This window comes from Atractosteus spatula, chromosome 9, assembly GCF_055471065.1.
Source record: "Atractosteus spatula isolate fAtrSpa1 chromosome 9, fAtrSpa1.hap1, whole genome shotgun sequence".
Classification (NCBI taxonomy): domain Eukaryota; kingdom Metazoa; phylum Chordata; class Actinopteri; order Semionotiformes; family Lepisosteidae; genus Atractosteus; species Atractosteus spatula.
Genome location: NC_142714.1, coordinates 44,957,878 through 44,985,204, shown reverse-complemented (window position 1 = coordinate 44,985,204; position 27,327 = coordinate 44,957,878). Strand labels below are relative to the sequence as shown.

At 34.7% G+C, this 27,327-nt stretch overlaps 1 protein-coding gene across 1 annotated transcript; it reads left to right on the top strand.

Moving 5' to 3' along the window:
- Window positions 1–6,232: 6,232 nt before the first annotated feature.
- On the top strand, window positions 6,233–14,979 carry eda2r (ectodysplasin A2 receptor). The gene is made up of 8 exons (XM_088925401.1): window positions 6,233–6,375; window positions 7,352–7,530; window positions 8,507–8,595; window positions 9,195–9,359; window positions 9,881–9,991; window positions 10,385–10,917; window positions 11,622–11,667; window positions 13,198–14,979. Exons 1-8 carry the CDS (start codon window positions 6,268–6,270, stop codon window positions 13,482–13,484), a joined length of 1,518 nt encoding a protein of 505 aa, XP_088781527.1. The 5' UTR covers window positions 6,233–6,267; the 3' UTR covers window positions 13,485–14,979.
- Window positions 14,980–27,327: the final 12,348 nt, after the last annotated feature.

Sequence of the window (27,327 nt, the reverse complement as noted above, 5' to 3'; positions counted from 1 at the left end):
GACATCCCTATCAATGAAAACATTTTAGTGCTAGGTTTTAGACATCAGTCTCACAATGTGAAAATATTCATATATTTTACATAAACCAGTAAAAATGAATAGACGCCTTACAGATCTCAACATATCATGTCTTAACAATCAAGACATATATTATCAAGAAATATAAGGTAAAATAAAACACATCCAACTCTGCCAGGATTGCCAGTGTTGTGTTTATGCTCAAGAAAATCATACCCAGTACAGCCTTCGACAATGTTCCATGTTTCATACTGAAGGTCTGTCATGATTCTTTGTACTTTTTGTTTGCATTATGATACCACACAGAGGTAGTGGCCGTCACTTTAGGTATGAACAGGTGTGTCCAACACTCCGGACATGCCCCTCCCAGCCTGCACTCCCCATTATACACTCCCCTCAATGTCAATAGCTCCATTTGAGCAACCTAGAGCTTTCAGCATCCATACTCATTCCAGCCTCCTTCAACAGTACACATGAAGCCCCCTGCTCTTTTATTCAATGATGGTTACGGAGTCTCTCATCCCCAGTCATGCCCGGGCCATCAAGGTCTGCCTTCAGCCTCTGACATCCTCACCAGATGGCAGGAGGCTGGACCTTACAGGCTCACAGACTCTTACGCTAACAATCCGATCCTCATATCGCACTACCTCATAAACTTGCACACATACCCTCACACAAACTTCCTGGCACCTCCTTTTCGCGCTCCAGGTTGTGAACTTGCAGCAGTTCCCGGTTCTCTCACACAATCCCGTCTCTAATTTGTCGCTCACATTCACTCCACTTTACGGGGTTTAGCTGCAGTCGTCACTCTGCCCTGTCTCTCACACCTGTAAGGTAGATGTGCTCACCTAACAGAGCCTACACCAGCAGCATCTCACTCCCGCTGCTGTGGTGCTTCGGCCCGGCTGTCTCGCCCCCATGCCTCCGCGTATGGGAGAACTGATCTTCCACATCCGCTTACCCTCCCACAGCTAACTCAAGACTGAGGTCCTACACTCAAGACTCAAAGCCTCAAGACATACAGTAGCTGAGGTTCATGACCACTCCATCCTCTCAGTTGTGGTTATGAATGCAACTCATTGCTCTCTATCAAGAGCTCCGCCTCCCAGCCGAGTACTGCCCGCAGGAAACCATGATGATAGAACATCTGTGATTGTGTTTATATCTGAATCCATCAAAACTGAAAATTGCTTTTGCTTGCGCTCCAGTATATATTTTTGTACATTTGTAGATTTCACTTGTACTTTCATATTTCACAATAGTCTTTAAAGTTTTTTTCTTCTTAAAGCTAGTTTTTTAAAAGCTTTAAATAGCCAGCTTCTTAGATGCATAGCTGCACCTGTTGTAGTTTTTGTCATCTCTCATTTTTTTTAACTTCCCCTTTTACTGTACATTAAAAAAATGCTAAAATGCTAAAAAAATAAGACATCAATCCCAATTCTTAAAGGCTTTGCAAAAGGTTATACATCTTATGGGCATAGGCAGTACTAAAATATTCCACTTGTTCTCATCAACCTGAAAATGAAAAGGCCAACAGCAAGTCAAAACTTTTTCTTTGCCTAATTCCATAGTGCAATAGAGTGCCTTAAAGTAATTACCATTTACATCTCTCTCCTAGGCATAGAAAAGAATTACAAAAGAGGCCAGATGTACAGTATTCAGAAAGTGTCATACATTGCCAAGAGTAAACATTTTTTAATTAAGAATAACCTCCAGATTAGCTAATGAAGTTATTAGTATGCTTTTGCATGGTTGCAATCCACAATAATATAGTAGTTTGCGAATAATGTCAGAAATAATTACATAAACAAAGATAAAAGTGAGCATATAATGCAAATTACACATACTAGATTACAATATACCAATGTTGTTGGTTTGTCAGGCAACACATTAGAAAGTGCCACACCACCAAGACAGTGAGATACACATTAGCAGAAAATGGTCTCACTGGGTGTGTAGCTGGAGGGGAACCTTTTCTTCATCCTTTTTGTTTTGTTTCCCTTCATAAGCAAATGTTACTGAGCAACTACAAACACACAGGAACTTTGCAGCTCTTACAAATAGTTTGAGTTTTCTTCCTTTGAACAGTATCTTATTCACAAACTTCTCTCAGTCTTACATGTGATACTGGGTGAAACTACTGTAAATTGGTCTTGAATATGCTGACAGAAGAAGATTTCCTTAACTTAGATGTCTAGACATCTCAGGAGAAACAGCATTCATTACACTTTTAAAACTCTACAATGGTATCACTGCCTATGCTTATGTAGGGCCTCAGATTGTGTAGCATGTTGTAATGGGTTGACCAACAACGTTGTAATATTGTAGCATTAGTTTTTACACAAAATTCAATTGCATTATTTGTCCACTTTTTATATAATTATTTCCAATATGTTATATCATTTTCAGAGCTGTATTCTTGCAAGGTTGCTCTCAGGGTCGTCTGAAGTTGCCACTGGCCTGCAGCCTAAGCATAGAGTTCTTTCTCAAGGTGGTGAAGTAAGCTGAAACTCTTTCATCTGGAAACATACAAGCCGAAAGGTGAGGGTTAAATGATTTTAGATTTTATACGAAGACTGCATTTCACAGTTGTGCATTACATAACACATTGTTGGGAAATCAGTTCTATGGGGCTGTAGGAGATTTCTGCATTTGCAACTGAACAGCACATGTCTTCTTATTTTTTGCCACAGATAAGCATACAGACAGAAAAAGACTGTCTGCTGTAGCATGTTGCTGCATCAAAAGCCTCTAAAAACAATCAATGGGCAGGTGTTCAAGAAGCTCAAAGGTTCTTTGAGGCTGCGTATGTTTGTCCCCGGTGAAGATACAGCAAGCAGCAAGGTCTATTACTGCACAGAAGATCATGGCAGATTGTGCCGCCCAGTGGTTATAATGGCTTTTCCAGATGCATACTGTAACTTCCGTTATTTTATACACACAGCAGAAGTCATTCAGAAAATTATCTTAATTTTGTAAAAAAAACAACTCAATATGTTTACTGAGCTAATAACCTCTAATAAAAAACCCTGAAAAACACTGATCCTTTTTGTGGATTAAATGCATTCATACTGTACATGTAAGGGCCATCCTGAAAGACTTTTTATCCCTATATTATTACAGTATTATCCACTGGGAGTACATAAATCTGCTTTTTCACAGTTCAGAAATGAAATATGAAATATGCTCCAAATTGCTAATCTCAAAATAAAAAAAAAAACTCACAGATGCCTACCTGACAAACCACTTTCACAAATGCAATGCGAGTACAGTGTCATAGTGTGAGGTCATCTGTACCTAGCAATGAAGTAAAAGTCACTTGGCAAAATGTAGGTTCCTGACTCATGCTGTTTGAATGATTATGGTTGCTTGTCAGAGCTTTGTGTTGGAACGAGTATGTTTTTCTAGTTAATTTTATATTAACTGCAATCTAAAAGCTTGCATTATTTCAAACTGTTTATGATTCAGTTACAGAAGCTGTTTTTAAGAAATGAAACACACAAATGATTCTAAGAAATACAGACCACGTTTTTCAAGTGATATTTGATCATACAACTGATTGGTCAAATTAACTAGCACTGCCATTATGTGTAGTAACAACTCCAAGAGTTTTTTTTCTTCTGTATTCTACATACATTTTTTATACAGCTATTCAGTTTTTGGTGTAGGGATCACTGAGCTAATTTCAGAATTTAATTTTAAATAACTACCTTATTGATTCCCTCTAAAGAGTTCAAGACCTCAATCTGAAATACAATATATTGTGCTGAAACTGAAAAACAAAACATGAAACATACTGTACAGTATAGCCTACTGTATCTCATGAAGCCCTGAAATGAATCTTCTTAGTCTCCCCCAGACTTTCTCTTCTGGATCCCTTTTGTAATCTGGCGGCAATGACTGGAACGTATCTTGATTTGTATCATACATTCTTTGCTATGCAGCCAAACTTTTTGTGTGGTTTATTATTCTCGGAAAATGGCTGTCTCTGGAACACGGTTTGAATTTCTACAGTACATATCCAGTTATTACTTTAGTTAGTGTTTGTCCTCAACTTTTAAGTTTGGTTCATAGATACAGAAATATGAATTTGATCTTATTGGCTCTATTGGGGTCTCGGGGGATTCCTTGGACACAGAACACAATTTAACACTGTGGGGTCCATTGCAATGTCTAATGCTGTGCTGAGGGGTCTACGTGCTATGAGCACCCCGAGACTGTAGATTACTTGATTACTTGGAGGATAAGTCCCTACTAAATATAGAGTGATGTTTATATATGTCTATCAAGGAACTGAAAGCATAACAACTATTTAAAGGATAGGAAACCAAGAGTACTTTATACAGTATGAACAAATATGAAGGTTATACATTTGTAATAAGTGCACAATACATAATATGTTAAATTTTCATATCTGACATGCATTACATTAAAATCAGTTTCATAAACACATCATCACTTCCAGTGAAGACTTAATTGTATTAAATTTTATATACTGCAGATTTGTGATCAAATGCTGAGTTCTTCATAATTAGTGTGTAACTTTAAACATTTTTTCCTCCTGAACAAATAGCATTAATTGCGTGAATAAAAGTGGAACATACTGCTCATATCCCGCTATCTAACGTTCACCTCCCACATTAATCCCCCTCGAGGCACACGTTTGAAATATTATGAGGAACGCTTTTAAGATAAAAATGGATTTAATAAGTAATCCACACGGGATTTTTTATTCACCACTTCTATAGGCGCATTAACTCAACATTAAACGAGTATTCTCGGATTCCCTTCCCACATAAATAGCATCTACAGGTATTTTCTTATTTGACAACTCAGCTGCCTTAATCTCTCAACGGTCCGAGCAAACCAATTCAAAAAGACCGCTTTTGGAAGTGTACGACTGCCCTACGAACACTCCTTGCTCGGACTGGTGTTTCAGGTGGATTGGGGGATTTGGGTGCCGAAGATTAGGCATTGAGAAAGATGACTCCCATACACTACGCCGACTAGTGAAAGATTGCTTCAAAATTGCATGGTGTTGCATCAACATACCCTAACACTAGTTTAAGTATAATTTGCTTACCGAATGACCCGTGCGCTTGTTCCACTACCGCCAGCACAAAATAATCAGTCAGCGCGACCGTACCAGGTAATAACAACACTAAATTCTTTTGCGTGAAGTTGAAAGTTACAATAAGTGTAAAATTTAAGCGCGTTATCTACTCAATAAAAAGCAGAAGGAAAGCAAAGGAAAATTAGTATCATCTTAAATATTTAAGAAGAAACGAGTAATTGATTATCGACAATCCACCTGAAGTATTTCATTTGTTTATATATGTTCTCGATGCGATATACTGTACTGTATCTCCTAGCAAGCACTTTGTATAGGATTATTACAGCTTGAAAGTGATGCTCTGTAAGTGCTGAGGGCAAGTCGGGGCATGTACAATAAGCGCTTCGTGATGGAATATAGCAGAATTTGGGCTCCGCGCTAGTATTTTTGATTGGAGACAAGAAAGGGTTCTTTTTAAAAATTGTGGAACAAATGAATGCAGGTACAGTACTGAGATTTGCTTTTCAAAGAAAACGAGTTGGCAATTAGAGTGTTTGGCAGAAGGAAGGATCCGTCGGAATGATGACTCACTCCCTCTAGACCCGAGTTCAAGTGAAATAAGCATTGTTGCGGTTTATCAGCTTTGAAGGTAAAAAAAAAAGTTATCATAATCCGATGCTGTTCGTTACTACTAACCAATTACAGAATTATGGGAACCAAAACTGTGGATATATATATATAAGAAAAACTTTAATGCTAAGCAAGTTGGAGTTTTTTTTCACAATGCAGTGGGCGAGCACGTAGTGTAGTTGCGGTGCTGTTTATTGGGATGGAATTTTAAAAGGTGCAGAGAGAAACTTTCATAATGGGAAAGGGAAAGGCGTAAAAAAAATATGTATAAAGGAGAAGCCATCTCTTATGTTTAGTTTAAGCACACGTTTTGTTTTTGTTTTGATTTTGGTTTTGTTCTAGGAATGGGATATAACGTAGCAGATGATGTTAGTAGCGGACTATGGATACTGTATTTCTACTAATAATTGTTCACATTAATAAATAATAAATAAATGACGTGGACTGTTTATACGGTGTTTCAGTCTCTGAACTACATTTGCAGCAACTTTGTAATGTAAAATAGTACTAATTTCTTTTTTGTCCTTGCAGATCTCTGACAAATTGTTTTTTTCTGTAGTATTTTAATGACCTCATCTACTTCATGTATTATGGATTGCTCAGAAATTGAGTACTTTGACAATGGCAAATGTATTCTTTGCTTGAAATGTGGACCAGGAGAGGAGCTTTCTCAGGTGAGATAGGAAACCTCCATCCCTATTGTAGTATTTTCATCTTTATGTTATCAATGCCAAGTGATCCCTGTATTATCATAATTATGGGATTTGTATATGTGCTGTATATACGTATAAACATAAGATCACTATCAATGTTTGCTGCATTTTAGTAAAAACTGTATAAAAAGAGTTAAAAACCTATATCCAAAACATAAGACAGCCAAAGAAGGATAGTGGTACAATCAATACAGATAAAAGGAGATCATGCCCAAAGGTAAAATTAGAGCTTTCCAGTACAAACACAAATGAAAGAGTACAACTAGGATTTCAGATTACTGTATGATGGAACAGGGTTCATTCTGACTATGACAATCTCATATGAAAAGAATTTTGCCGGCAAAAAAAAGCTTTGTTTCAAGTCCATACAAGTACTATACACTTGGCAGATGTGCCCTCATTCTGCACATTTGCTGTGAATAGTGAGTGTTTTGTCAAAGAAGGTTTACTTATGAACTAAAGCTACTTCTTTTGGTCAGAGGATATATGCAAATTCCATTCTCTCTTCTACTGTGAATCTTTTGTTGATTAAGATAAAGATGAATAAAGTTTAGATTGTATCTAGCTAGATGAAAATGATGAAACTGCTGATTTTTCAGTACTTCTATGCAGCCAAATGGCAGAAATTAGATTTACCATAAGATAAGATTTAGACAATCTTTAATTATCTAGATCCTTATGAAAGAAAATTATAATATCAGATTGAATGTCCAAACATTTCCTTGTGTAATGAGGAAATTATATAATATATTTCTCATTATGTAACAAGAAATTCATATTTTTCTTGTTAATACCTGAGATTATTTAAAATGTAAATTTCTGTCCTTTCTGCTGTCCTCTATTTTGCCTGGGATGATTAAAAAGAAAGATTTTCTGTTTTAAGTCTTTTTAGTTTTGCCCCAATGCTTAGTTTGTCTCTGCTTTAACATGTCAACAGGAGTGTGGCTTTGGAAGTGGAGGAGAAGCACACTGCTTAAAATGCAAGCCTAGGCATTATAAAGATGACTGGGGGCATCATGACTGCAAACCCTGTTTATCTTGTAAACTTCTGAATCGATACCAGAAGGCTAACTGCACGGCCAGCAGCAATGCAGTATGTGGGGATTGTTTACCTGGGTAAGTCAACATACTCTATGTATCATAGGTGTGTGTGACATGTGTACATGCTTGGCTCCAGATAGAATTCTATCACTGTTCTTAGATACTTTCCTAGTTCATGTCACAATGCTCCTATCTCAGCAGCAGTGAAGTCAGCTAAACTGAGCAGCTGTTTATTGTCCTTAGGAGGGGGTAATAAGGGGTCATGTCACTGTAACGGGTTTATCTTACATAAATTCTGCACAGAGATGGGAGTCCCGGCTGAAGTGCATATTTGGCTTGCTTAATCTGAGTTGAATTTCACTTATAATGACTTTGGTGTAATTGTAATTTCTCACTTCTTCACCTGCTCTGCGGTGTATTAGGGTTTCTGGTGCAGAATAGATGTTGCCCAAATGGATTCTGAACTTCAGTGACGTGAATCCTCCCATTTGGGATGAAAACTCCTACAGAAGAGCAAGGAATTATTTTTACTAAAACAGTGTCATAAAAAACATTAAGATGACTCTGTGATACTGAAGCAGGACTGTTTTGCATGGGATAATATAAACTGCAGATGTTTGACATTGACAGGAGTAAAGCATTATACTTACCATAAGCCCTATTGTCTACAGATGCAGACATTAATTTACCCATAAAGATACATGAAAGGTTACAAACAACAGGAGGCCATTCAGCCAATCCACAGTAGCTTGTTTGGCTAATTGATCAGAGGGTCTCATCCAGAAATTTCTTGAAAGAATCCCGAGTATACTCTGAACATAATTGTTGGGTACTTTGTTCCAGAGGGCCACATTTCCTTCCATGCAAAAGTGTTTTGTTGGTCTCAAATTTCACTTGTATCCTCTGATTTGACCGATTAGCTCAGTTCATTTACCTAATTTCCTAATTTAAGGAAATTAAAGCCATTATGTATGCTGTGACATAAGATCCAAAGAGCCAGATTAATGAATTTTACATTGAATTTTATACTGCTTTCTTTTATTACTTTCAGATATTACAGGAAAATCCGTATTGATGGTTTGCATGATATGGAGTGCATGCCTTGTAGTCACTCATCCTCCAGTGATCCTCAGTGCTCTAGTAAGTTCTTGAATGACATGAGGCATGCTAGAGAAACATCATTTAAAATGTAAAAATAACTCTGAGAGGTTAATGTGGTTACCATATTGAAAATTGGAATTAGTTAAGTGACGGTTTAAGGCAGAGCTTTTCAAAATAATAGAGCTTCTAAAACCTGACTGTCAAAATAATTAAATTCAGGATGGATAGCATTTGTATGTCACACAAAGGAAGTTTTTAGAACATTAGTATTTGACATCAGCGTCCCTAAATCCAGTTATTTTGAGGTTAATGCTCAAGCTAACATTCTGATTCTGGTAAATTTGTTCTCACAAATATCCCAACTTTATAAAACCAGTAGTTTAGCAGAACCTTCTATAAATTTCTGTTTTAAAGCTTGTCAATAAGGAAAAAAAACACTTTTTGCACTCTCCCTAGGTCTGATATTAAAAATCATACTTAGTAAAGTGTGGTTATCCACACCAATTCCAACATGTTTCGATATCAAGAAATTTCAAAGCTGATGGGTGGTATTAAGTCCCAAATTGAGCAGGTTACATTTCAAAGATCATCTTCAATTTTCTACAACAGCATCAAATTGTATTATCATTGCTTTGCAGGTAGCAGTGGAATTGGTGTAGTAAAAGTCTGGAGCTCTAAAACCCCACCTCAGGATGCTGCTATTGCTTCTGTCATTTGTGCCGCCTTTGTCACCATGGTGATTGCTTTGTCACTCCTGTGTTATGTGTACCGTCGACGTACCTTTATTAGGAACCTTGGTCAAGGTATTGTTTTTAAGCAATAGTATACTGTAGATGTTGAAGTTAAGTGAAGTATTATGAGATACAGTTTGTGTTACAAACATTTCATTAGCTCTCAATGAAGAGAATAGTGTTTTGTTAAAAAATCTTAGCATATTATAGGATTTTAACAGGTGACTCAACAATTGTGTAACAGGCTTGTTTTCCAACTAATTAAACCTTATTTTATGGCCTTTATCTTTAAACTGGCTTACAAAGAAAATATAATTTACACATAAAAATAATTTATATTAAATTGTAAATGCAGCAAAGCCCAGTGAATAACCAGCTTTTCTTATTCAATAAAAGGTGTTCTAGAATATTTATGGATATCAAATATAATCATCCTATTATTTTGTTGAAAAATAAAATTCAGTTCAATTTAAAAAGAAGGAGTACACACTAATATAGTTGCTTTCATAAAATGATATTTTATTTTTTGGTTAAAAACTGATTTGAAATCTACATTTATTATATATTTGAAAATATTGCATTTTTCCCAAAAGGATGTTTTGGATCCCAGAATATTGATCAGACTGAGGTGGGGTATTCTACAAATACTGTTGAAAATACAAGAACTCCAAGCCCAAAAACAGAGGTTAAAGAGAAGGCTGAAGGTCAGTGCCGTGAATAATCTTAGAAATTATAACTTGCAACAATGGAACAACAGTTTCTATTTATAATGACCCTCTTTATAATGTGACCATTGGAAATCAATAGTCTTTCCTTTTGGACACATTTGGACTAATGCACGTGTCCCTCTGCATTCTGCCCCCTTTATAATGCAACTACCAGTTATTGCTTATGTCAAAATCTATATAAACTGTGGTTCCTCTGGTGCAGGGCACTGTGCGTACTTAAGAATAACAACAATAACTGTAGAAAGAGTGAGCTGAATCTGTATTATCAAATTGTAATGTATGTCTTTGTAAAATTGTTCTACCAATTTTGATAGCCACTGCTTATCAAGTTTTTCTCTACTGTTTCTAATCCATTTTCTAATTCTACAGGTCGTTCTGACTCGTTGGCTACAGACGATTCTCCCGCTAGCCTGAGATCTTTTGTTCAGGCCCATACATTCCCAGGAACCGTGGTGAAACACCCCGCGCTGAAACCTCAGCATGTGAGCAGCTCGTCAGAAACCCAACCTTTGATGAGAGACTCAACCTGCAGCAACTGCTCTTCTGGATGCCAATCCCAAAGATCCTCGAGCTTCAGACATAGTGCTGAATACCCTTCAGAGTCTGCTTGTATTCAGCCAGTGGTTACAGCAGTGCCTGCTAACCAATACTGTGCCTCAGACCAGCATGAAAGGCATCAGCATGCTCCAGTAGAATGTACAGAGTTAGATTTTAATAGCCCTGCTGGTTTGGAGAACAGTGCACTTGATGCTGAGATTATAGGACCAGCAGAAACTAATATAAGGTGTATGGATAATGTGTCTGTGGAGCAAAATAATGTACTGTTTGCCAGTTGTACACAAAACATTGACAGCTGCGCGAAAGCTAATCAACAATCCTGCATCAACAACTGCAGTAATTTGGTAATTGCCTTTTTTTCAATTTACAGAACACTCAGAAAAAAAACTAAGGATTATTATACTGAGAGACATTAAAAATGTAACAAAGACCCTTGGTTATAACACTCATTTGCTGTGTTTTTAGTATCTATCAGTATTATTCTAGTTTTTGTTAATTAGTTATTGTTATTTTGTAAATCTTACATTTAAAATATAAATTTTATAATGTATACATATAATTCTTGTTTTTGAATAACAATTCAAACAATTCAAACAAAGGAAGGATAATGTTCACATTGACGTGACATTTTTGAATTACTGAATATTCTATGATAGAACAATTTTTTCCCTACAAAACCAGGAGAGAAAACTAAAATGTATTGATTCTATACATACAAAGGAGTAAAAAACAAAAAAAAAGGCAGTCTGGATTTAATGCAGTCAAGTAAAAGGTCACAGACCTTTTAGTCTGCCTGTTTTATGTACAGTATTAGAAGAATTTCTAAAAAAAACAATTATTTAGCAATCACTTGAGCATAATTACTGTATGTCTTCCACATACAGTACTTGACATTATTGTAAGCCTTATCTTCCTTATGAAGACATTTTGCTGAATATTCCTTAAATTTAACTCAGTATTACAGATGCAGATGAACAGTGGTATTATTTATTAATTTTTGGATCACTGGCATAGTGTCCCTGATTTTTCCAATATTGTTTTTTTCCAGGATTCTGTTCAGAACATAGTAAAGAGGAGTTGTGATCTCATGCATGGTGAGTATAATTTTCAATTAAATTAGATTGTAATGCTTACAGCATATGCTTAATCAATCTGGATTAATGAAGAATGAATCAAAGCTTATGACTCTCTTGTCCAACCAAGTTTCTTTTTAGAGATTAGTTGACTAATCTGTTTCTACTGGTACAGTTATTATTATCTATCTTAGAAAATATCTTACTGTCAAATATCAAAACTAAAAAATACTAAGCTTTCTGAGAATTTGGAACATGTCACAATAGTAAAAAGTTTTGCAACCAGATTTTAAAAGCGTGTATTTGCATTTTAAATATTTTTAAAAGTTTTAACAATGGATTGGTAGAAATTATTTATTCAAAAGAATAAATTATATATGCCACTTACTGAACAAAATAATACTGAGGCTGATTCAGATTAATCGACGATATTCTAAAAATGCAATACCATTGGGTTTTTACATTCTGATTAATATACTGATTAGGCATGTGCAAGAATTATGCTTTTGCACTCACAAAACTGAATGTGAATACAATCAGTGGAAAATACTTATAAAGCATTCCTAACATTTCTGAAGTATACTTCTTTACAACTGGGTTTGAAATCTTCTTAACAGAACTTCATTCTTTTGTACTGTGATAAGTAATCCAATAGCTAAGTAATTTTAACTATTAAAATCTTAATTTTCTATATGAATGGTTTAATGCTTTAATTCAGGGTACCCTACAAAAGCTGCCTGCTTCAGAAACTTTTTGAGCTAGTGTAGAAGGCTGGATTTAGAAAACCTGTTTCCCACTATGCACTGATGTGTCCCAAAACTATCCTTTATCTTGGCTAAGAAATATAGTTAAACCTACAATACTTTACTGTTTGGGAGGCTGCAGGGAAAAAAGAGACAATTCTGCCAAGAGAGCAAACAGCATACTTGGAAACACATACGTTTTTTCTCTAGCCTTATTAATGGCGGAGGAGAATGAGATATGCCTTTCCTTAAAGCAGAAACATTCACTGGATGCTAGTATAATAATTTGAGCGTCTTATTTTAAAGTGACTCCTTCTCCTGTTTTAGAATCTGGTTCAAAATTTAAGTTTCTGATTGGAAATCCAGCTTCTTAGCTGTCAAGTCTGAAATAAAACAGAAGTACTTCATGGCAGCTGATACAAATATGTAATAACAGTAATTTGTAGCCCTCATATTTTAAGATGAACTGTTTTTAATTCAAAAAACAATTTTGTTACTAGAACAAAAATGTCAGACTGCTTTCCTTTGGGAGCTTCGTGTTCATGGAAGACAATTTGAAGAGGGTACATCTAACGGTCTTTAAAGTCTGAATAACCACAAATTAGCAAATTTTCAAGGACTTGTTTCTTTGTTGTGTTGCAAGACATCACAAGAGCATTTGCTGTGTGATTCATTTTTAGTGATAAAAATAAGTGGTAAAGTTTAACCACACTGACATTAAGATGTAGAGAGCTTTGTGTGTGAATATTTCAAATGGAAGCTAGTAAACCTGCATATCCTTTAATCACACCACCGTTGTCATCTTTAGGGGTCCGTTTGTGGAGTCTCCCAAAAGCTCTTGTTCAGTCTCTGTCTCTGAAGCTGGATCCATCATTCCCTGGAGTGAAAAATTATAGGCAAGTGGGCCTGGAGCTGGGAGTGCCAGAGGAAGTGATAAACAATATTGCGGGGTTTGAGAATGTATTTAACTACCTCTCCTCCTGCACTTTGAACACAGTCCCTGACCTTGTAAAAACTTTACATTACGTGCAGAGGTTTGATGCCCTATTTATGCTATGTGAATATGCAACTCGAAGCCAGTCTGGTGTCTGTTAGCTGTCAAAAACCATAATGCAATCTCTGTGGTCCTGGTGAGCACAAATTAAGCCATTAAATGTAGGCATGTGGGAGAAAGGCATTACCATATAACTGGCAGGGAAATAAAATGCAGGTCGCTGATTTTTTAAATGTCTGTGAAGACACACTGCCAGGATTCAAATGTGTGTTTGACACTGTTATACTGTATATATCATTTTAATTGTCCATCGTTTTAATGTTTGCTTTGTTAAAAGCTAACACTACTGAGCTACAGTATTGGAAGATGTGGTGCTGGAGGGATGATTTTTGTAGTACAATGTAAGAATTGTATATTGTGTTTTTGTATACTTATGCACAGTTTTTGTGCTGGTTGTATATCTTCACTGTATTTCTTTACAGCATTCCTCTGTGTTCAAGGAATGGGTTTATTTTACAATCTGATAATCTGATGTCTCTTTATTCTGTTTCCAGAACAAAAAATAAAACAGAATTATGGCATGGTGATTAAATTTATCAAATAAAAGCTATTGTGCCATGGCAGTTCCTAATCTAGTGGGAGTACTTAAACCTTGTGATGTAATTCAGCATTAACATTTTTTTGGTGGAAAGAAAAGTTGACAAGTAAAATTAAAATCTTTTAGAAGCTCTTTGTCAAAAATTAGTTACAGTACACATTCCAGAATATTTTAAAAGCTCTGGAGCAAGAGTTAAATGATCAATGTGCATTATAACTACTTTGGTTCCTTATTTTCACAAAGATGTATTTAATTCTTTAATTTAATTTAATGGTGTTTTAGTTTGTTGTCAGAATTGTTCCCCCTTTCAAATTGAAATTGTGGTCTTGTTTACTTTGAAGAACCTGAGCTGCAGCATAGAATAATCTAAAATGCAATTCTTTAAAATCCTAAATGAAAATCTTACAGTTAAAGGTAGTGTAAAAATCAGAGGCTAAAGAAAACAGCTTTAACTAAGTAAGGTATGTGTAATGCATGTTTGACTTGATATATTTCCCTTTTCTGTAGTTCTGGAGACCACAGTAAGATAGAAGAAGGTTTTGTGGCTTAAATATATTTGCTTGAAAAATGTTGTAATTGTGGGTGATCACATTTCAGACCAGCATTACTGAGTGCCACAGAGATACAGTTACCTAAGAATAACTTTTTTTGTCAAGCAAAAATATTGTTTCTTGAAATAGTAGAGCAGTGCAGAGAGATCTCTGTGCATTAGTGAAGAATGCTTTGTAAGCATTACATTTATGTTAATGTTTAATGTTTCAGGTCATTCTGGAATTTGATGTGTCAGTATTATTAACAGAAATGGTCCTAAAGATAATGTTGCGTTCAAATAGATTTACAGATCATTTCTTATCCCAAGTGTAATACTGCCTGATACCTGTAAATTTTGCATTTTAAAATTATTTTTTAATTGTTTGTTAGGTCATGTGTTTTCCTGGTGCTATTATAAAGATAATTCTTCTTTTTATTTTTATTATATTAAAAGCTTATAAGTGTTTGTTAGGTTGTATGCTACTTGATTTATTGCTGTCCCCACTTGTGTTATAGTCAGAACTGATAAACACAGTTATAGCAAATCCAATCAACTGACAAAGTCAGTTTATAATACATAAATATGTTTAAAAGCCCTAGAGATGCAGAGTCAGGAATTTGTCCTGCTTGCTCATGGCTCCAGGGTCCTAAGATTTATTGCAGCCTCAGGTATTTGTGTACAGTAGTTTTCTTCTTTTCATAGTGTTAATGTACAGTAGGTTTTTGTTGGTTATTTCAGTTTTCCTAAACCTCCCAAAAACACACTTCTGTACATTTGATTAGCTGTTCAAAATGGTATCTTTCTCAATGACCTTACAATGGACTGGAAAATGAGTTTGTTTTTATACTATACTTCCAGTATAGACTTGACTTTCTGTGACCATCATCAGCATAAGCGCTTTTCTGCTAAGAGATAGATGAATACAGAAGTAAGGAGCTCAAACTAATCTCACGCTTCTGGTTTTGTTACGTATAGTATATATGCCTGCTTTGCTCTCCTTTGTGCACACATTTTCTAGCACAAGGTTTTCAGGTCTCGTTGGGAGACAAACATCGCACGTCAAGAACTCGGCATTGCTAGACCTTACCTTTTGTCACTCCTGCATCTCTCCCACCTTGTCATCTCATGATGCTTGCCAGCCTTTCTAGCTAGCTCTGTGATCTGACTGCCATTCAGCTCATCCAAGACATCCAAGACAAATGCTCTTGAACAAGCAGCTCAATAGAAAACAGTTGGGATACTTGCATCTGCCACAATATTAATAAATATCTACAGTAGTTCCCCTGATGTTACTCTTTTTTTTCTTGCCCCTCTCTTTTTTTCTGAATCACTGCTCTCTCCTTCCTTTTCACTGTTTCTGATTTACCTTCAGACCCACTGTACCTGTCTCTAGCCTAACTCCTCATTCCCCAGTCCTTTTTACTTGTCCCTGGAGGAGCTCGCCTGGTAATTGAAGCCCACTCTTCCCCAAGGGTGCGAGTGCATGGTATCAGTGTGCTCTGGGTCAGGGCTTCTCCTTCACTGCCCTCACCATTCTTGATGTTGTACCCTCTCCCTTTAACCCCCTCCTCTGCTGGTTTTCAAATGGAGCAGTGACAGCCCTCTGTTCTGCCCCCTACCCATTACAAACTTCAAGCCACCTACTCTTGGGTGCACTGGATTCCTGTTAGTTTTCAGGACCTTTTTTTTCTGGTATTTTTCTTCAGATTCATCACTTTAAGAACATCACTTTAGCCAATGTGTTTTTTAGGGATTTCACACAGAATCCATCATCATCTGTCATCAGAAAATCATAGCTGTACCAAATAAGAGCAAGTAATAACTCACTTCCAGTTAATATTCTGCTTTTGTCTCTGTGCAGATGACCTCAGGCTGCTCTTTCCAGGTTGGCACAGTGTTTTCCACTACCACCAAAGAATTCCAGTCCAACCTATCAATAGCTGAAGAATGTGCCTGAAGAAATTTGTCAGTGTTTTGAGATTCCTTTAATCCTTTTTGGAAATTATAGCAGCCTTAACCTTATGGCCAGGGTCTAGTAATGCTTATAATTTTAAGTACGCTATTTAGTTTCAATGAGGCATCGTTTTAATTAGAATTTGACAAACTACTGAAAAGTATGCTACTTCTTTATGTCATAGTATCACATTAATTAGAATTTGGCTAAATTACTGAAATACTGTTAATCCATATCATACTAACTGTAGACTTCAAAGCTTTTTCCAACCTATGTTAAAAGTTTTTTTCCCCAAAAATAAAGATTTGCTTTTGGGTCATACACGGGAACTTAGAAGGATAGTTTCACTATGAAGAAAACTCAGATGAAAACATGTTTTAATAGTTTAACATGGCAAGTGTAAGTGTATTTTCTGTAAAATTATTATAGCTCAGTTTCAAGACTGTTGGCTTTCATACCCTGATACTTCACTCATTTTCACCAGGAGCTGCTCCTCTGGATCTAGTTAAAGTCAATCAAAGTAAAATCAAACTTCTACCCACATTCTTATCAAATAGCCCTTTAATGTCATCTACAAAAATGAAGGAGTTGGAGGTTATGCTTGTGCTGGACTTTAACAGATCTGCACATTGTGTATACTGGTACTGTGTATGCTCATAAATGAGATCATGCAAACACCATAACAGCTTTCCAGGATTAACATTTAACATAGAAGTATAAATGACATAGATAAATAATTTAATAAACCTTATTTTGTATGTTTAAAATATCTGTAGCAGTTTTTTAGACAGAAATTGCCAGCATCAACGCCTGCAATTTCTTTTTATTCAAATATGCTTTTCAGGGTGTTTATTTTTTGTTTAGTTTGCTTTTATTGTAACTAGAAATTCTGCTGTGATTTTTGTAATTGCAAGTAACAGAATCATTTTTGTCATATATGACAGAGGAAGTTCACCTCAATTTCTCATGACAGAGAGAATCCCATTCTTCTGAGTCTGTCATTATTTGAAGTGTTGAAAAACCTTAAGGTAAACTTTGTGCTGTGGCCGGATTAAAGATTTCAAGAGAAGGAAATAGCTAATATGGTCATCTTGAAAGTCTGGTCATTTAATATCCATTATCTACAGTCTGCTGGCACAATCTAGAGAGCACCTTTACTAGATGGTAAAATTAATATTCTTATCAATCATGTTATGTTACTATTACTTTACAGACATTAAAACACTCTTGGGTCAACTTAATAATTCAGCTAATGTAACTTAGGTCAACATGTAATCTTCCATGAAATTACATCCAATGAGATAAGACAATTATGTTCTCAAGGTTATTTGTCATTTGTGAAACTCAAAAGACTTTGGTTTCAGCCTATTGTCACTTAAGAAATATTATTTTAAAGGATTTAGACTGATGCATAACAATTATTAATATTACTAACGGGAAGGTATGTCTATAGCTTGAGACAAGTGTTGATTAAATACTGCCAACAAATGCATTTGCACCTGCCAAAAATAATTAATACTCTTGAGGGCCATTCAAAGAGGGAAAAAAATCTGCATATATTATAGAAATTAAAGGCTTACAGAAGAATAGGAAATGTAAACTGCTCTTGTGTATTATAGAAGAAATTAAATGCAGTTAATAGTCCAAAAATCAAGGACACCACATTTGTCTGGAGTATGTCTTAAAAAAATTAAGTAACTAATGTTAGTTTCAGATGCAGTTTTGGAATGGAAGAAGTTAAATAACAGGACTCATTTCAACTATTTGCTACAAGAGTGGAAATTTCCAGGAAGGCATTGCCACAAAGAGTATTACCCAAGATCATCCCAGAGGTAGTCAGTGAAGATGGGATCAGGTGACTTCAGATGAAATCTAATGTTTTCCGAATCTACAAAGTAGTTTTCAACTTGCATGACACAGTGAGGATGAGAAGTACTGTATTGTCCATTAAAATAACAGCTGGACAAAATGTCTGCAGTTGCTGGCAGAATAACAGAGGTTTTTTTTCCTGTTTGATATAAAGTGTTTCTGTTGCACACAAGAAGTTAAGTGGCACTATGCTTGACAACACATTTTCCATCTACTTTGATACCTCTGTTTTAAACATCTGTTAAACAGAAAAGAGCTCTTGGATAGAGCTCTACATACACCCATTGCAAATCCTTATTCATTGTGCACCATGACACATCAAGGAAATTAAGAATGTGTGACTATTGTACATGCAAAGTTCAATTCTTCAATTCTATCAGTCAGGCTGAAAACTGTAAGGCCATTCATGAATACTTCATCTTACACGCTGTATATAATGCACATTTTTGTACATTTCCATATGTAAATGGAGTGCACAAGGCACAGATCAAATAATTGCATTTTGAACATCTTATGGATCTTGTAGTAATTGCTACTTTATACACAGTTGATTTTGATCGAAATAGGGCCATGGCTTATCTGGTGTTAGCAGATAGAAAGATGAAGTCTCAGTGTATGCAGTTTGATTTAAACTGATGATTAAAGAACACACTGATACCCGATTAGTATAGGAATGTTATAGGAACACGTAATAGCATAACAGCTGATATTATAACAACAAAGGTTATTTCTTAGTTTAGTTTTTTCCCAAAACAAAATTAATTGTATAGATTTAAAATAAAAACTACCTGAAATCTATCTCCACAATCCCATTTTGGAATATTCCATGCTTAAAACATGCAGTGCCAAGAATGGAAATTGTTTTTTTCACAAAGCACACCATCATCAATCTTTTTAATTACAGTTAAGTCACACATCACCTTTATTACATACTGTACATTTCCTTCCTCATACAAATGTGCCTTCCTAAATTATTAATAAGATTGCCTCTACCAATACACCTGCATTTTTAATAGATCAGGTACTGTAGGTGATCATCATTTAAGGAACGCTCCTTTCAGGATCACTGTGATAAAATGACAAGTTACAGTTAATGTCAGCCTGACCTTATTTTACTGCTTGTGCAATTAGAGTTGTGGTTACTATGCTTTTAAATACCCTAGTTTGATGCCAGTAATTTCAGCCACACTTGCACATGAGTCATAACTGTTTCATACATCACTGCTCCCTTTCTTGTTCTAAGTTTCCTAGGGTCCTTGTATTCCTTTCCTCTTTATTCTTTCAAAAAAGACATTATAAAATATTTCGATTCAAAGATTCAAAATATATTAGATTCAAAGTTAAAGGTATTATTTCAAATATGTCTTCCTTTGTGAGTGTGTCACATTAGCAGAAACTGGAAGCTATGTTAACTAGTGAAATATACTGTAGTAAAACCATGAAACTAGTGATTCAAGGAGACAAACCTCTTGAAATTAATAGTATTTAAAAGCAATGTGTAACTAAGCTCCTTGGTGCCCTCTAATGTCTTCTGTGCAACCATGTCTTTGAACCAAATCTGGGAACCACAGAAGAATATGTACAGATTACGTCAATGAATATAGAATTATTGTATGTGAAATACATTTCCATGATTTCAGCTGACAGTTAAGTTGTGGTTTGATGCCTGAAATCTTGGATTCTACTCACTCCTTTAAGATAACATTGTAAACTGCATTTTTATTGTAGCAGAGAAGGTGTCCATTTAGTTAGTGACTGAACTACAAATTTGTAGATACAGTACACCAAGGTAATGCACCTTTTTGTTTTATCTTGGTACTATTTTACTTTAAAAGTCCCATGGTTTTATTTAAGCATACAGAAAATTATTAAAAGCTTTAAATATCCTCTTGATGCATATAATGTTCAAATTACCTACAATTAAAATGTAATGGCTTTGCCCTAGTGGTAGCTTAATGTTTTCTCTGAATTTTTTGTTTGCTAATCACTTTTTAATATACATTGGAAAGAAAATTTTAATTTTCTAAAGATATTAAAATAGGTTGCCAAGTTTAATTCATCAGACAGATTAGCTTTTGTTGTTTAAAAAAAGATTTACACACACCATACAAAATTCTGCTACATTCTAAATTCTGGTTAAATTTAAGGTGTTTGTCCACTTATTTATTCTTTAAATCCTTGCATAGTTATTTAAATCTGTATAACAGTTTTCTAGTATTATTTTAAATTATGTATGATATTTTGTCTTTGTGAAGATGACACCACATTGTATTTACTTGGTGGTGGTGAAATGTGAAAAAATGGAAACAAATGAAACCAATGCAAGATACTGCACTAAAAAAAAAATAATAGGACTACATGGACTATTAAGTTTAAGCAGTATTGTTCATTAATAGTTTATTTAACATTTGAAGCTCTTCTTCTAATCATCATGTTAAGTGTCTAAAGATTAGAAAACACTTGAAACTATAAGACCTTCTATATTTATAATACAACATACACTTAAACAATTTGAAATAGGACCTAGAATTTTATTTATTAGAATCAGGACTTTAAAGATAAAATCCACTAGATGTCACCAAAGCAAAAGGCACTCATTTGAAAACCCAACCCACTGTAATTCAGTGTTATATGCACAAAATTAACTGAAAAAATATGTATTAATTATTTTTGTTACCATTGCTTTCAGGGAGCCTATCAATATAAAGGGGTTTTAGCAGAAACAACAGCATGTTTCTTTTTTTCCAGTATGATTAAATACCATAGTCTATTTTGGGGTTTTCAAATTTCTCATCTATTTATCATCTGTATTTTCATGCATTCCTTACAACTAAGGTAGGGAAATAGATACCCCCGATTGTATGAATGTTGTGTCTTCTCTGGGTTAACATTTTTAACTCTAGACACATGAAAAATAAAAGGTATTTACTGTATATTGATAAGATCTCAGCATCTCCTGTGAACTGAGTACTTTCCCACTCAGGCATAATCTTTGAAGTAGTAAAAAATGAATGAAGCATTTAGCTTAAGAAACAAATGCACTGCTCTATGATGCATGAAAATTTGAAAAAAAAACCAATAATTGGTATTATTCATAATAGGTAGTGGAACTCAGTAAGGTGTTCAAGCATTTATGAATGATGTTTTATTCAGATCAGATGCCTAAAATTATTTAAATTTAAAAAGTGTAGCCTCTGATCACTTAAATCAGCTTTAGGTTTTGTAACATCTCAGAAATAAAAAACTCAATGTAATATTAGGATATACTGTATATTTGATCATTTCCCACAAAAAAAATGACTTCTGAAGGGTAATATTAAAGATCTATAAAGGTTAACATTTCTTTCATTTCAGATGCTAAAGGCAATTGCTCCTCCTGAAAGAACTAAATATGCGTTGAAAAAACCTTATGGCCTCCAGCACAGATGCGACAGATTGTTACAGTATATACAGCCATTTAGAGAAATATACATGCTCAGTATTGAAAACTAGCAACAACAAAAGAGTACTGATTGCATAACTAGAAAGACTGTGATACATTTCTTTGCTTTCTTTCTCCATGTCTTCTACATCAAGGACACATCCACACATTTTGTCCTTTAGGAAGAGCTGATAGTCCTTGAAATAACTTAAAAATTGACTCACTTAAAAATTGTCCTCTAGAATACAAACCTTTCAGAAATGATTAAATAATCTAAAATTGATTGGGAATCCTGACAGGTGCAAAATTTAACATTGCAATAACATGTTTATATAAACCATTTACAGGTATTGAAAGATATAGGTGTTTTGACAAGCAGATTTTATATTTCGCGGAGGGATTTTAAATTGATAGGATTTCTGAAGATTTGTCATGGGTGAAAGATTTGGAAATTTCTTTTTATGGATGCGTGCACTCTGACATTTTCTTATAGTACATTACCAACATGGGCATCCCCAAAGTGCATGCTTAATTTTAGGAGTAAGGGGAAAATAAGAATAAGTATGATTGAATAACAATGAATGAATAATTACTTCTCCCACTATTTTACTAATCAGCAACATTCACATGTCTGGATGGATTAAGAGCTGGATTAAGCTCTAATCTCCCTTACTCTGATAAATGCTATTGTATTTGAAACCTCTGGTGGTAGTAAGTAGAAGAAAATATCTAGGCACATATAATGAACAGAGCTGAAGAGTGTGGCTTATACTTACAGATTTCCATGATTTGATGGATTACCATTTTGCTTATGATCTAATGTATTTTACTATGACAAACATAAATAAATCTGTCCATCTTTAATATACATAACTGCCATATTAGGATACTTAAATTAATGACTTAGAGTAAAATTTAAAACCATAACAATACTTAATGTTCTATTCACAAATGCCGTTGTTTACATTTAAGGTACTGCAAAACATTTGGATGGAAATTATTCTTAAAATAAATAATTGTATCATCCAAGGATCACACTGAGTTTCTTAAAAAAAAGGTCTTAAAGACAGGAATAAATTCTCGGTTATTGTGAAGTACCAGTTCCCTTTTCTCCATACTGTATCTATATCTTGCTTGCATAATGAAACAGTATTGTCACTGTTATTACTATGTGCGACATTGGAACATTTATCATGGTTGCCTAAATTGAATCTATTTCTTGCTTTTACTTTAAATTGTCCATAAAATATTCCTCCACATCTTTTTAAAATTTTTGTAGTAATTGACAAATTAACAATAAGCCATGTCAGTAAATGCAATGCAATGTCTGATATTGATTTTGTGTGCATTCCTGCATTTAAATCTGTCATTATATCGGCGCTTTAAAAGTTTTTTCTGCTTTATATCATTATGCTTTCATCCATTTCCAAGCCACAATCTCTGAAACTTTCTTTCCCCCAAGACTGGACTGTGGGATCATTGATAGACACTTCTGTGACTAGGCACCTAAACTGTGCTATGGAATGTCTTCATATCTTGCCTCAAAAGCCATTTATGAGAGTCCTTAGTTAATACTTGTTTTTTTCTATTTTTTTATTTCAGTGTTTTTAGAAATCACTTTATAAAATAAAGATGTCAATGACTGTTACAGTAATCTTAAAAATATTCACAACATTGTCTCTTCCTTGTTTCATCACATACTGTATGCCACTGATTATTAAAATAACTAAATCCTGTAAAACCGGTGTTTTCTGTATGACAATGCATATGACATTTCTTTGCTATGACCATATTCATATTCTATAAATGGAAGGGTATTCTTTAAATGAGAAGATTTCTGCATAAATATTTAATATTTTTTCAATGATACACAAGATTACCATTTACCTCATTTCTGCAAAGCACTTCATAAAATGATAAAGGTACTAATCCAGTTAAAAAAAAGACTGCACTGAATTGAAAGTACAGGTAAAAAAAAGGATATTATAAAGACCAAGAGAGAAATACAAAAAAAGTAATATTAGCACAGCAGAATCAGAAGTGGTAATACTAGAAGCACTTCAGATAAACTAATCTCCTGGGCCTGATGGTATTCTTCAAATTGTACTTAAGAAAACAAGAGAGGTTTTTTATTACTATAAACAAAACCCTTCCAGCAAGATAAGAGTAATACCCATCAACTGAAAGAGTGCTAATATAGCACAATAAAAAAGGCTGAGAACACTGAAGTACATAATTATAGACCCATAAATCTTACTTCTATTACATCTAAATTTAATTAAATGATCATTAAAACTAAACTAGAGGACTGTCTACACGAACATGGGATTCAAGGGGATACTGAACACATTTTTAGAAAAGGCAGGTCTTGAATAAGCCACAGCAATACATAGAAAAAAAAACATACAATATAGTATACTTAGATGTTCAGGAGATTTTTATTTGAAGATTCCTCATAAAATATACAGTAGATGCTTCAATTGCAGGCAATGGACATTGAAGATAATGGAAGTTTCCTGGATTGAGAACTGGTTTATAAATTAAAAACGGAAACTTTTGAAGAAAACAAATGCTATTTGTAATTTAAATCAATAAGCTGGCTTTGTAAACAGACTAGTTGATTTTGTATATTCCAAAATGGGAGAAGTAGCAAACATTCAAAACAAGGCAAAAACAAAATTCAAGACTGGCCAAACACCTGGCAAATTATATTTTACTGTAGACAAGAGCAGAGTTAGAAAAACTAATATGTGAAACGCTGATCTACCAATGAAAAATAAATAGCATTTATTCAGTTACTAACATATATTGCCTCTTTTTGGTTAATATCTGTCAGTTTGAACAATGTTTAAAGGGGGATTATTTGAAAACCTTTGAATCCATGCTCATTCGATAGCCATTCTATGTCATCCTGCATGTGTAGCAGTTCCTGTTCCCTTTCTCAGAGACAGTGTATTAATTATCCTACTGTATATGATCTTGAGTCAGTTTTTGCACACAGGCTACTGATTTGTACTATTAATCAGTTGCTGTCTTGAACACAAGACCCTTACAGAAATTAAGCACTCACCTGAAACACTCAAAATAGGGAGTTACTGTATATTTCCATTTAAAACTTTTTCTTCCCCTTATAATAGAATTTAATTTAAGGAAGAGCACGGACTACCATGGCAACCAAAAAGATATTTCTGCAGACAGCACTTTCAATAGTAGATCTCCTGCTTTGACAAGAATAAAATACAGCATGCTTGTGAGATATTTTCTATTCAAAAAGCTACTTCAATAGGTACTTAAAGGATACCCTTCCTGCAAAGATTAATGTGAATTCTTGTCCCATCTGAACTTGAATATACTGTATTGTCTGTAACATGTAATTTCATAACATGGACTGATTTTAGTCATTAAGGGAAAAATGTACAATATATGTCAGAAATGTATTATAATTAAATTAATAAAATTCCTGAGAAAAAAAAACTTCACTCTTAAGAAGTCAGTAATTTAAGAAGTTAAGAATCTTTAATCATACTGGGCCCTTTACTTTTTGACATTCATCAGACTGGAAATTAAAACAGGTGAATATCACCATATCACCATCCGTGTTCAACCTATTAGAATGACATATTGTAGAATAAATAATAAAGTGAAAACAATCCAAATTCAAGTTTTTCACACTCTAACCTTCATTTCACTATGCAACACTAAGGGCACAAAGAGAAACTGTGTTCAAAAAATGTTTCTCACATGGCCAGTTACCTGCAGCAGAAGCACACTTATTGCAGGTCAAAAATAACTATGCTAAATCTCAAACATCTATGGTTCTAAGTGGCAAGTGAAAAGCGAATTGATGTAAACTAGGGTGACACGTTTGACTGTCTTCTGCTTGCTTGTAGAGTACTGGAATGAGGACAGTGCTTGACGGGGTGTTCTTGTCATTTTTGTTTGAAGCAAAGTTAGGATTAAATAAAGCCAAGATTCAGATGATATTACATCTAAGACTTACATCCCTGTGTAATGGAAAGTTCCTCCACTCTCCAAGAGAGTTTTCTTTAATCTTTTTGGTATAGCGGAATTCACCACTGTCTGAAAAGCTGCTCTGCGACTAGGATCTGGGAGGTTCTTAAAAGACTGTGATTGAATCCCAGTAGGGTCAGAGCTACATATGGAATGTACAGTAAGTAATGGGAAATTTTATAAAGGGTAAAAATGATGAGTCATTAAAATAAAATTGTAAATTAACTGTGGTTAGATTTAGCAACGTAGCATTAAGATATTTATAATGAAGGTTAATGCAGAACGAGACATTGAGCTACAGCATTCAATAATATCAGAAATGCATCGTTGTGTACAGTATGGCAATTATAATGACTTCTTTCATAAACCTCCATCCCACTTGGTAATATTTTGGCCTTTGTACAAAACATACATTTAGTTTTAGAGTTATATTTTTTTCATTTTAAAAAGAGCAGGCTTTCAAATTTACAAAGAGCAAAGATTAAAGTTTGATTGAACCCTTATTTTCCACAGTGACAGCATGATTTATGAATTCAGTTAAATGGTTATGGAGTATGTAAATAAAACGTTCCCCAATAACTTTTTTTATTAAGCAATAAATAAATTCCATATCTATAAAATGAAAACAAACAGAGCCAAAGTCAAATACATTGTCAATGCTTTTGAGGTGTAAATTTTAAAGCGTGTAGCAATATTTTATGACTAACATAATACTTATCACATTATCAACAATATCTAATGGTTTTGTTAGTAAAAGTAATCACTTGTAATGAGAGTAGAAAGTAACCTGTCCCATTGTCCTCAACATTATACATCAATCCTTGAGCACTGGCACTGTACCAATGGTCCTCAAAATTGCTGCCATTCCCCCCGTGCCAAAAAAGCCTAACATGGCTCTCAACAACCTTAATTTTCGCAACAAACTTACCCTTTCTTGCAAAAATTCTAGAACGTGCTGTCACACTTCAGTTACATAACCACCCCATGACAAACAACCTATTCGAACCCCTCCAATCTGGCTTCTGTCAACTTCACAGCACAGAAACTACCCTGATCAAAGTCACTAATGATCTTTAATAGCTTCTGATTCTGGTTCTCTTTCTATACTCATCCTTCTTGATCTCAGTGCTGCTTTTGACACTGTTGACCATAACGTCTTAGTTTCTCATCTTGAGACTGTGTTTGGAGTTTCTGACACTGCGCTCAAATGGTTCAAATCTTACCTCACTGATCGCTGTCACTTTGTCTCTCTTAATGGGTATAGGTCTGAAATTGGACCTAAGTCTGGGGTTCCTCAGGGTTCAATACTGGGCCATTGCTCTTCAGCATTTACAGTACATGTTTCCACTTGGTCAGCTTTTAAGATCACATGGCCTCAGCTATTATTTCTACACTGACGATACTCAAATATACATCCATACCAAACCTGACACTGATGTGGCTGTCTCTATTCTAATTGCATCTCTGACAAATTTGGATGACTCAATTTCCTTCATCTTAACTGCGACAAGACTGAAGTCATGCTTATTGGCACTCCCCATCAACTTCGTAAAGCCAAT